This window comes from Eschscholzia californica, unplaced genomic scaffold (assembly GCF_041429995.1).
Source record: "Eschscholzia californica isolate CP2 unplaced genomic scaffold, dmEscCali1.0.p SCAF_1, whole genome shotgun sequence".
NCBI classification, from domain to species: domain Eukaryota; kingdom Viridiplantae; phylum Streptophyta; class Magnoliopsida; order Ranunculales; family Papaveraceae; genus Eschscholzia; species Eschscholzia californica.
In genome coordinates, this window is record NW_028238198.1 from 66,810,614 (window position 1) to 66,823,165 (window position 12,552).

The 12,552-nt window shown below is 35.3% G+C and overlaps 1 protein-coding gene across 1 annotated transcript; it reads right to left on the bottom strand.

Moving 5' to 3' along the window:
* Positions 1–357: 357 nt before the first annotated feature.
* LOC147568442 (vacuolar cation/proton exchanger 3-like) lies at positions 358–4,910 on the bottom strand. The gene is made up of 11 exons (XM_086654881.1): positions 4,477–4,910; positions 3,734–3,801; positions 3,586–3,614; positions 3,146–3,342; positions 2,639–2,848; positions 2,282–2,413; positions 2,004–2,120; positions 1,658–1,711; positions 1,450–1,566; positions 1,259–1,349; positions 358–769 (listed from the first exon to the last, which is right to left on the bottom strand). Exons 1-11 carry the CDS (start codon positions 4,768–4,770, stop codon positions 693–695), a joined length of 1,386 nt encoding a protein of 461 aa, XP_086511007.1. The 5' UTR covers positions 4,771–4,910; the 3' UTR covers positions 358–692.
* Between the last annotated feature and the right edge of the window lie 7,642 nt (positions 4,911–12,552).

Sequence of the window (12,552 nt, forward strand, 5' to 3'; positions counted from 1 at the left end):
AACCCAAATTGTTTGATACGTGTGTGATGTGCATATGTGGAATTTTAATTCAATTTTGTAACCATAAGTTACTACTTTTAACTTTAAATTTAAGAATGGTTTAGACTAGAAATAAAAAATTTAAAAAAAGAATAAAAAGAATCCGGTGAATCCCCTTTCTTGAGGATCCACCGAACCCCTACGACTAGTTGTAGGCTGTGCTCCCAGGACCCGAACCTCGGGGGCTCCCCTATTAGACCCAAGGGAATGGGGTATCAAGTTTTTGAATTTATAGATAAAGTTAACTCAAATCTAATTTTAGAGCTAAAGTTTGTGGGTAATTAGTTATTGATCAGCATAGTTGAGCTTTACTATGTATTAGAATCAAAATGAGTACTCCATTATATATACTACAAAAAAAAACACAAAGAGAGAGTCATTATCAACATCCTCCATTAAAAGGGGTCTTCTATTAACTCTCAACCTTTAAAGGGATGCAATTACTAAAATATAACCATCTCAACTTTGATATAAATATAGTTAAAGCTCCTTCTATCTTTTCATTTGATATAACCTTCCATAACTTAGCAAGCTTCAACTTGAAAATTAGATAGTTATCCAGCTAGGGTTCCTCACTTGCATGTAACATATGCATGATCTGATCTTCAATAGTTTATGCTAAAGCTTTCATCCAAAAATCAAATCTCCAACTCTTAAACAACCATTATTTGATCTCCACCTAGTATTGATGATTCAACTACTCCAAAGTTGGCCGTGCTGCTTGCTTGTTCTGCCATTAAATTCACATACATTATTAGGATTTTCCCACGCCGCCTGGGCATTAGAAGTTGTAAAGTCGATAAATCTCGAGGACTTGTACAGTCCATTTTCAAGAAGGGTTGGACCCAACATTATCTATCAGAGTTAGTGCTTTAGAGATGAGCCAATATTTCATAACTGCATGGAGTGCTAAGTGACTCCGTCCTTGGAGTCAAGTAGAGGTATTACCATAAATATCCCACGTCTCCAATGTATTAGGATTAGTAAGATAGATAAGTCTAGGGGTAAATTTTTCTTGAGTTACTTCTGTTTTGGCCCCCGATTTGTAACTAACTTGCCGTTTTAGCTTTTATAAGTGTCTATTTTAGCCCTTATAAGTGTCTGACAGTTCGATTTGGCTCCAAAAGACAAAATCTTTTTAACTTTTTCCAGAACTCCCATTGGGGGCCAACGAGCTTAGACATAAGTTAGATCAATATCTTGGCTAAATATCACTTACTAAATGGAGTTTTGTCGACGAAAAAACAAGTCCCGATGACAATGTAGCAAAGCATGAGAACTAAACCTTTCATGTAATGTGAACTCCCATCCTGTGATTTCAATTAATTGTAATTAGAGTAATTTCAAATTTAACTTTGCAAGATTTCATTAATAGAGTTTAGAGACCCTTAAAAAGAAGAAAACCCAGACCTGTAAAGTGAAGGCAGTGATCATAATGGAAAAACCAAGAGAACAAGTCTCAAGAATATTGAAATCAAGATCCATTTTGATACCCATTATCCATGCTATTATCACCATTAATGGAACCTGAAATCATATTATTTTATGCATATTTATAATAATTTATGCTCAAAACTTAGAGATAATTGAGATTAGTTCTTTTGAATTGGATTCTCACCACAAACATAGATATTTGAGTTGCAGAACCAAGAGCAACACCTAAAGATATATCCTGCGTTATATGTCCAATATACGATAATTTCAGACTTAATTGGCACAATGTCACAATTAAATTCAAGATTCTTTACTAAAATAACAATGGTACTTGGCAAGACAAACATGACTTGAAATGGTCCAAGAGAAAGCAAAATTTGCATATGACGTCAACATGACATTAACAATTTATGCTTGTTCGGGACATTTCCAGTCGGACCGAGTAGCATTTTCCTTACGAAAAATAAATATTTTAGATTATTTTGTACAATATAAATTTCATCAATTATTATAGCACAAAACTAACATACCAATTTGTTCTTAAAGGCGAAAATGATAGCACCAGCATGTTCGGCCGCATTTCCCACAATTGGTAGTAATATTATGCTAATGAAGCTGACTGACAATCCCCAAGAACTTGATGCATCCTGGTGAAGATAAGCACATATGCAATCAAATGAAAGCAACAACAATTACTTTATTGGGCTACTAGAAAATATCTTTAACAACGGTATTAAACTGAAGCAAATAATATTATATATTGACCGTTGTAAACATATATCTTTTTTGTATGGTAAATTTCGTGTACCTCGATTGTACCCACAACGTATTCTGATAGCAAAGCTATTAAGACTGTCATCCCAGTGAGCCAAATAAATGCACTCCAAAATCCAATAACTGCTTCTTCTGTGTCTAGATCATCGTCTCCACCTTCCTCGTCCTACTCAAGTAGTATCATATACATTTCACGTTAATCCAATATAATTAACTAGAGAAACATAATTGGATGAGAAAAGATTGTTGTTGCTATGCTGAGAGGTTTTGGACTAAGAGGTTACATAAAAGTCACATTTTATTTATGGGAGCTTAGAATTAAGAAACTTAGTGAAGTTAGACATATTTAGCTACATTTTGATGGATTTAGGCATAATTAGCAAGTAATCACCTCATTTGCTTGGAATAATTGGTGATGAGTCTTTAACTGAAAGACAAGATAAGCAATATAAGCAATTAACATTATGATGCTTATTGCTCTTGAGGAGACAACTTTGGCTTTCGCTACGCTTAAACTACCGTTAGTGAAGTTGAACATCAAAGGCAACATATCGCATAACAACGCGAGTAACAACATCTGCGAGTTCACGTCTGCTTGCTTCTGTTAAAGTTGGATCAAATAATCATTAGTGATTTAAACAGGGTGAACAAGTGAATTATTATAAATAAGAATTACTTGTCAGGCTCTCAAATTTGTGAGGCTTTCTCATGAGAGGGTTGCCCACAAGTTTGTCGTGGGTTGAACCCGTGGCCCGTGGGCTTTCTCGGATATTAATAAAGCTTGAAAAGGAATTTTATGCACTTCAAAAAAGAAAAAGAATTTTATGTAATTGACCAAAATATTACTTAATTAGTGAAAATGGATACACTAATAAGGTTCAAGTTAATTATGACTTACTCTATCAAACTTTTGTTGCTTCTTTAAGTTAGCAATGCCACCACAAAAGAGAGAAGTTCCAAGAACAAGAAGAAGGTTTGAGATTATAGAACCCAAAAGAGAGTATTTCACCACTTCTATTTTCCTTCCATATAAAGCAAATATTGCTATTATCACCTCTGTTGCATTCCCACATGTTGCATTTAGAAGTCCTCCAACTACATTCATTCACAAAAATAAAAATATCCTATGTCATTTTTCCATTCGATTTTCATGCGCTTTGTATATTGACAAATATAAAAAAGACCTAAAGACAACATAATACAGTGAAGAAAAACGTATATCTATATGTATATGTGAAATTTTCATATGTTTGACTTCAGACCGTACAATCTGTTAGTAACTGACATTTTTGAATCTAATTCTTTTGCAACTAGATTTCATATAGTACAAGATATTACCTGTTGGACCAGTATAAAATGAAATTTGCCTGTAAAATATTCCAAAAATATGGTAAGTCAATTAACAACGAATAATTTTAATTCAATATTAACTAAATTGCTATTTCATCAAAAAAAAAAACTAAATTGCTAAGATTTAATTACATACTCTGTGAGGAAACTGACGCGTTCAGCAAGTGGTGTCAATCCAAGTAAACTCAAAGCGAAAATCCACGGCTGTTTGAATACAATGTCAGTCCTTTATGAAAAGTTGGTTTTCAATGTGTACTAGTAACAGAACAAAATTTAAAATCGGTAAACATTAAAATCACCTTTGATATGATGATATCTTAAGGATATTTTAAGTCAGAAATTGTCAAACTAGTGTTTTGCTAGGGTCCATGCATACCCAAATTAACTATGTGATTGATACTATCATTTTATGTTGACCTACTAATCTTAGACTGATTTTTTGCCCTGAGCACTTTGATCAGGCAAGTGGTTTTAATTTATTTCCGAATTTCAACACAGTTCACCTCAATCAATTGAAAAAAGAAACAATGTTATCTAGCCTGACAAAAAGTAGTGTGAATGATTTGACATGACAAATTTTGTACATGAAGCCAGCATGAACAATTCGATTTGTTTGAACCATTTGGTCTACTTTTTACCGGATCAAATAACATTTTTCATTGGAAAACAATGTGCGGGTATTGTGTGGTTTGATTCATACCATGACCAGTGTCCAACTAATCTCTAGGCAATTTGACTTCGAAAAATTTACTATATTATACTATAGTGGTGAAGCATTGAGAGAAAGGAAATGTAAAATAACAAAAAAAAAAGAGAGAAATGAAATGTACCAAATAAGAATTTCAAAATAGATGAAGAAAAAATATAAAGATAACTTACTCTTCCAAAATTATAAATATGTGCAGCTATAGCAAGAGGAATGGCAGGAAATAAAACAAATAGTTTCGTTCCGAAAACAACTTCATTGATATTCGACAATATTTTGCGAAGAAACCCATTTCGAACATTCGAAAGAAGATCAAGATCCGATTTCTTTCTCAACGATGAAGTCGACATGTTGTGTGCCGTTCTAAGACGATGACGATTATCGCCCGACTCCGACTCTTTGCTTAATAAGCCATTAACAATTAAATTTCCGTTCTCCAAATTCAAGTGTTGGTTATGTGAAGCCATGAATAAGTAGTAGAGGTAGAGATAGAGAGAGGGTGTGTGCGTGTGTGTTTTGGTTTAAACCCTTAAAAGAGGGTTTTTTCTATATTGTAGTAGAAATGGAAACTGATGCTATAAATATAGAGTTGATGGAAAAAATAGATAAGTATGTTATTGTTATTGTTGTGATATGATAATGGCTCCATTAAAATGTATTTTCGTGGAAGTTTCTTTATGTTTTTGGATGAAATTTGTAAAAGAGTTGAATGACATTTGCTTAGTGACCTCATAACTTGCATTTATTTGTTAGAATATTTCCATTTTAGTCACATTTTTACTTAAATGTGGTCAAATTTCATTAATTATATTTATTTACTGTATTTCGTTTTGGGTTCTATTATAATTCAAGGCCTTAATTTGTGCAGATTCTAAATTTCAAAATTTGGAATTGTTTGAGCTGGGGTATTATAAATATATTCCATAAAACTATTTTTGAAAATATTTTGCAAACGATTAATAAAAGTTATAACTTCTATTTTCATAACAGAGTTGATAGTCTGCTGGGCTGAATCCCCGTCAAGGTATGTACGTGGTTGGGCTAAATTTGAAGAGAAAGTATTTAACCTCTCACTTATTCTGCCCGTGATTCTGCGGAGGGGAGAGACCTATATTTGTTATCACAATATTCTTTGATTCGACCTCTCACGTGATGACTCCCCTGAAATCGACAATTGAGTTAGTCAATAATCAATGTCAAATTTTCGAATGAAAATCACTTTTGAAGTTCAACATATTTAGGTTTTTTTTTTTTTTTGATGAAGAAAATTACCATTAAAACAAAGCGTCTGTTACATACCAACTAGAAATCCGAAAAAAAAAGAGACACCATATTTAGGTTAATCTTGAGAAAACATATTTAGGTAGTGAGTTTTCCTTGTGAGAAAACAAACAAGAGAAGATGACATAAGTAGTGAAAATGAGAACCTTCAGGGAACTTTCATCTCTTTTGTGAAAGTAGTAACAAACTACTTATACCTTTTTTGCATAGTGAGATCATGATAAAAACAAACAAAATGGTTTTGTGATTGAATCTTGTGTGAAGGTTGCAAGAAATTTCCTCCTCAACTGATTTTATGTAGTATTAGGATTTTGCTTACTCTATATTCCTCGTCGTATATATTAAAACTGTGAGAATAGTCCAACATGGGAAAAGAGACATCTAGCAACCAAAAGTATAATTACTACGTCTTCTCCGCTCATTGCCAATTGGTTTTGAGTTGGATGACCACAACTTTAGAAAAACATGTCATTCTCTTACTTAAAAAGAAAAATTCATCCGTCTATTATTTGTTGGGAGTTTGATAAACGAAAGAAGATTTCTTAAAAATCCTATATGTTATATAACAACTTCTCAAGGTGACTCCTCTGGCCACAGACATGTACATACAACACCCTAGTCACATCAATTCCCTGATGGGTAATTTGAAAGGCGCTCTTTTCGAAGCGTCATTCGCTCTTTTTCCTCGCAGTCTTCCACTCTAGCCAATAACTTTGAGAGTCCTATAATTATACATGCAAAGATATCAAAGTTTGTATATGCTTTTACATACTCGGGGCAATAGGAAATGTTGGATTTGCAAGATTCTACATTTCAATAATTGACTACTTGGAGATGTAGCAGACATCTATCCTACCTAAACACGACTACAATGAAGTGGTAGAAAAATCAGTAAGAAGACTGACCACACTATTAAGGAATTATAATGACAAACTAATTAAGGTGCGTCTATAAAGGCGCCCCCAATATTGCTCTTGGGGCCTCCGTTGAGAGATTCACTATAGTTAATCTCTATTGACTCATGACACCTATAGGCGCATGTGGTTGAGAGATTGCCCATGGTTAATCTCTATTGACTCATGACACCTATGGGCGCATGTGTTGTACTGACCAGTCCGAGGTCCAAATCATTGTTTCAGACTTCATTGGGTCAGACTGTCCAGTCCGACAAGTCTCACACATGCCCAATCCGAGGTTTGGCTTCATATTGAACCAGCCTGAAGGCTTCGGATCCTTCAAGTCTTCTCTTCAAGCTCGAAATCTAGGCATAAAGCAAATCTGGGTCAACAAAGAACAATAACTCTTTTGTTGTAGAAATCTATGACATAAAGCAAATCAATGGCATCAAACCCTTTTCCTGTAGAAAAGAAGAAGAACAGAAGAAGAAAAAGAAGAAACGAAACAAGGGCAACAAATCTAGATTTCAGATACATAAGCAACTTTGGATCTTAAAGCTCCAAAACCCTAACTTTTTCTTGTAAAATAATTGAAAAGGGAGAAAGTAGAGAGAGAAAGAAGAAGAAACGAAGAGTCAAAGGGGTGTGCTCAGGGCGCAAAGAGAAATTTTGGATCAATACGGGAGCCGCCCGCAGATGGAGGCCCCTAGAGCAACTTGGGAGGTGCGCCTACAGACACACCCACTGAGTTATTACCTAGAGTCAACCTCCGATATTTGAAGAATGTTACACACACTTCATTCAAAGTTTTGCGCTAGCTTAGGTAGATTGCTTTGCTATTTACAAGTTACAACTAGTCAGTTAAGAATGGTCAAGTACTCAAGTGTACCCGTCCTATCTCTTATTGTACACCTTTGACTTATTAGGTAAAATCAAATGAAGATACCTAAGAAGCGAGGTTTACTTTGTGACAGATATACAATTCAATCAAATTATTCAAAAACACTTAGATATTACTGTCAGTAAAGTGAAATATTATATGAAGCATCTATGAAGCCCTACCTCCTCAATTTGGGCAGTTATCGATTTTTCTAGAATCTACCTAACATCTAAAGAACACAAGTGATGAGGTGTTTTTTTAAAATGAGAGATGTATATTGATAATTCAATTTTTTTAAAATGTTAGGTATTACACGATTAAAATCTATATAATAAAACAGAAGGGAAAACGCTGACTAGGACAAACATCCTTTTTAATAAACGATATTGTCTAGAAGTCCTTCCCAAAATTTAAAATATAGTAATTCTTAGAAATAAAAAACCTATTTAAAGAAAAATATAACTGTGTCCTTCTTAGAAATAAAATATTTAATGTAACAAAAAGAAAATAAAAGAAATTGCAAGGGTTAAAAAAAGAAAGTGAAATCTCTCTCTCTCGATAAAATAACTAATTTAAGAAAAATTAAACAAAAGACAATAAACAATAAGTAGAATACAAAAAAAAGTTAGGGTATCCAGAATATAACAATAATAAATATGGAAAGTCGGGTGACATGTTTGGGAAGAGCGCATAGAGAAACACTATAGGACGCCTATAGCACTGGGTTAAAATTTCATCACATTTGATTGATATAACTATTCGTGCCCTGGGGCACGGGATATACCCTAGTGTATTATAAAATATCGTCGTCTATGGTTGAAGCTGAATTTCAATACTATCTATTGATATCAAAACTAGGCGACTTCTTGGAGTTGCTGCCTTGCTGGTGGTGTTTCAGAGCTTAATCTGGTTTTTGATGCCGTTATATGTGATAGACAAAAAAATTACTTCACAAAATAAATCCGAAACTAAAATTTTATTTTATAGAAAAAGACTGCATGTCCGAATTTGATTAGGGTCTTAACCGTGGTAGCCATATAACGAACGAAAATACTATACCCATCTTAGGAAAGAAGATAAGTCAGGGCACAACCGTAAGCCCAAGTCCGAAGTATTTAACTAGACTTTGAGGGTTAAGTGTAGTAATGCTGGTGGAGGTAATAGAATTGCGCTAGTCAAGGAGCTAGAAATGAAGTCATGAGATAGACTCGACCACTTCTGTAGATCTTAGGCTAGTCACCCTCCTAAGTGACTTGGTCATGGACCTTCTTGATCGTTAATTAACCATTTGACCTCGTTTAGGTAAGTACACTTAACACTGGACTCACCCTCTTATTTTTATCTCTCTTCGCTCTAACCTCTTTGGTGTAGAGGGATTGCGAGACTAAGCTAAGTGGTACGTAAAGCTACATATACATTATTAGCATTGCGATTGAGTGGAGCTTTAGGTTGATACATGTTTACTCGCTCTAGCATTTTTAGAAGCGGTTTAAGAACAAAACATAATCCTACTATATTACACCTGAAGAAACTGATTTACGTTAATATAGTAAAATAGACCTTATTATATAGACTGAACCAGATCACTGTCTCTGTCCCTGATTTACACCAAAACAGTACCATCACAAAAGAAGAACAACCCTGAATTACATTTAATAAACTACTACACTTGCCCAGATCTTCATATTCACCAAAAACCCAAAATGGAACTACTACTACTACTTCTAATAGTAATAATAATAATACTTCATGACTCAAACCTTTATTTGGATATTAAAACATCATCTAAGCGAATCTACTGAAGGAGTTGAAGGAGATGTCCTTCGACCAAGGTGACAATGCGAACAAATTGTCGGATAGGACAATTGATGTGGAAGATCATCAAGTCCGATTGATTTAGGGATCGTAGAGTTGTAGCTAGAGACCAACTACGATCGTCGAATTACGAAGTAATTCGCGGCTAACTTCGATCGGATCCTACAACGGGTTACACATAAGAGTGACAAATTGATCTAGGATATGACTAGTGGGAGTGAGATATAATCATGGGAGTGTCCCATAAACATATCTCATAGGCCTAAAAAGGAATTAGGCAAAGATAGTACAAAAAGGCCAAAAACAGGGTTTTTGGGCCTAGACCGGTTCGGGTACTTCTAGGACTCGGATTGGGCTGAATTTTGGAGGGTTAGTTTCTGATATAATAAACATTATATCTGTCAATTTTCGTGGTGTTTGGACACCTCCTCCTTAGGGAATTGAGAAAATACCAATAGTTGCTATTTTCGACTATTTCCCTAAATCTTATTCTAAAGGGTGTTTTGGGAAACCTAAAAGGAGGTGGATTCTTATTAGGGTTCTATATAAACACTCTTAGCGCAGAGAATAAGGTGTGGAATTTCTCTCTAAGCTTTCTTACTCTACCACATCAAGTAGAGAAGAGAAAGTGAGCTAATTCCCATTACTATCAATCTAGTCAAAGAAGGTGTTCTTCTATCCAACCACCATTGGTGTGTGATGAGACATGAAAATGTCCCATTTGAGTCTTTTAACTTAGACTAGTTAGTCCAATTCGAGCCGTTACTCTGATAAATTGTTTGTTTTCTTTCTCAGGACTCATTTACGGAGTTCGGTGTGAAAAACGATTAAAATCGGGAGAAAGGCATGCTAAGGGCATTTTGGTCATTTGTTGGTTTTGGTGATCCTGGTCGACTTTGATGCTCGGATGAAAGTAGAGTTCAAGACGAGTCCAACGGCGAAGACGGAAGTCAAATCGGGGACTGGATGCGAAAATAGGAGCAGGTCAAAGTTTGGGTCAAAATAAGGTCAACATACGGGTCAGTGACACGTGGTGAACAGTCCAACGATGATGGAAAATTTCGGTACAGTGGTGGTCAAACACGGAGTCTATTCAGGATTCCCTCATAAGGCTGATTACATGTGACGCGATGTAGTTTAAGAGGTAGCCCGCGAAGATCGAACTGTACGCGACGACCAGCTTCCATCTGACGGTCAGTATACTATGTTACAAACTAATTTGATAGCCCGAGATACACCCGATCGTCTCGCCTCAACAGCCAGCGTCAGCTCCAGCCGTTACGCATGGATTGGGTCCTGATTTGCCAACTCGGTCATCTCCTCTAATCCATTCTTTCCTACTATACAGTAGAGAGAGAAAGTTGATATTTGAAAAGATGGAAAGTTTGAAGTTATGATCTAGAGAGAGATTGGATGGAGGGATGCAAGCTGAAGATTTCCTTCTAAAATCAGATAGAAACCAAGATGGAAAGAAAGGTATTGGTTGTGGGATATTTCTTAGAAAATAGAAAGAGAGAGAACCGAGAAGGAAAGAAGAAAGGAAGAAGGAAAGAGATTTAAATTGGATTTTTTGAAAGGAAGGAAAGGGGGGATTGATTTTCTTATCTTTAGAACAGAAGGAAAAGGGGGGAAGCATCATCTCATCTCCACGGCTAAAAAAACAGAACAGAGAACTAACTCTCGGTTTAGAGAGAGAAAGAAAACCGAGAGCTAGAGGGTAGAGAGAGAAGGTGAGTGAAAGAGCTTCTTCATTCTTTTCTTTTTCATCTTCGAATCCTTCGCTTTGTGAGAGAGAGAAGGTTAGAAAGAACGATTCAAGAGAGAGAGAGAGGTACTGTAAAGAGAGAGAGAGAGATCTCAGATTAATAAAAATCGATTTTTGATTATATCTCTTCTTCTTCTTCTCCTTTCTTCCTTGTTTCTGTTAGAGAGAGAAAGAAAGATCTATATTATTGTTTATAGAGATAAAGAGAAAGGATTGAGTGAGAAAGAAAGAGAAAACAGTAGAGAGAGAGAAAAACCAGAGAAGGAAAATTATTTTCTCACCAGGAAACCGTTTCCGGGAAGACGAGAAAATAATTTTCCCTAAGGTTCTGTTTGGCAGAATTCAGCAAATTCAGAAGGAAAATACCATTCCCTAAGGGTCTGTTTGGCTGCGCAGAGGGAAAATTGCGAGAAAAAAGGTTGTTTCTTTGCCGATTCTTTATCCCTCTCTTATTTTATTAATTTTTATCTCTCCCACCATGATTATGATGAGTAGCTAAACACTTAGTTTAGGGTTTTGATGACATTTTTGTGTTATGCATGATTATTAGATAATTATTTCGACAACTTAGGTGCTTAGATATATTTCAATTTCTTTTTAAGTCTTTCATTATTTATACTTCGTTAGTCTTGATCCATTATATTTAGATTAGGTTCTTTAATATTGGATACTTGATAGTTGATAAATAATAGTTAGAATCCTTAAGAATTGATTATTAGCTTAGTCACCAAGGCAATAGATTTAAATCGATGTTTATGCATGATTAAAATAGATTCAAAACCCTAGACTTCTCCTCCATTCATCCGTTAGCCGTTATTACTTATTTACATTATTTTAATACTTTGCTATTTAATCGTAAAAAAATCAAAATCGAATTCAAAAATCCAAGTTAGTTTTAGGTTTAGGGTTGAGTTTGACTTAGTCTCTGCGGATCGACTCCGGTCTTACCGGGTTTACTACTTGACACCCGTATACTTGCGGGTAGTGACCTATTTAGGAAACTTTTTAGGCCCACCAAGTTTTTGGCGCCGCTGCCGGGGACTTAGTTTGAATTAAATCTGATTTTATTTCTATTTTTGGTAAATTTTTATTTTTGGACACTTTGACTTGCTTTTCCATTTTTGGTGTGTAGAACGCTAAGGAGCGAAGGAAAAGGCGCAACAAGGAGAGGAGCTCAAGAAGGAAGATTTACATTTTATTTTTAGTAATTTTTTATTTTTGGTGAGAGAGAGACTTTTTAGACTTTCTAGTTTTTATTTTTGGTATTAAAGTTTTGACCCTAAATTGGAGGGCTTTAAAAATTGTAACCGAAAACCAAAATCGAAGCCTCGGGTTGGAACACTCAAGGGGAGAGTGGCCCGGGTCGTCTGCAAGGGTCATCGCCCGTCTGGAACGGGAGGTAATTTCTCTAATCACCCACGAAGCCCCTGTCAGTGGGTAATTGTGTGTTTTGTGTGCCTAATTGTTTTGATCGAATTGCTTAGTGTAAGCATTTTAGTAAGGGCAATAACCCAATTGAAAGATAGGAGACGGATTTCATCACCGTTCTCTTGCCCAAATAGGTAACAACATTCACGATCCCAAACTTCACCTAAAAATCTAAAATCTGAAT

Excerpts from the sequence above, each read along its gene's own strand:
- LOC147568442 (XM_086654881.1), bottom strand. The coding sequence starts at position 4,770 with ATGGCTTCACATAACCAACACTTGAATTTGGAGAACGGAAATTTAATT. Across the intron at positions 2,414-2,638 it reads AATTATTCCAAGCAAATGAG|GACGAGGAAGGTGGAGACGA; the intron begins GTGATTACTTGC and ends CTACTTGAGTAG. Across the intron at positions 1,350-1,449 it reads TCACTGCCTTCACTTTACAG|GATGGGAGTTCACATTACAT; the intron begins GTCTGGGTTTTC and ends TTGAAATCACAG.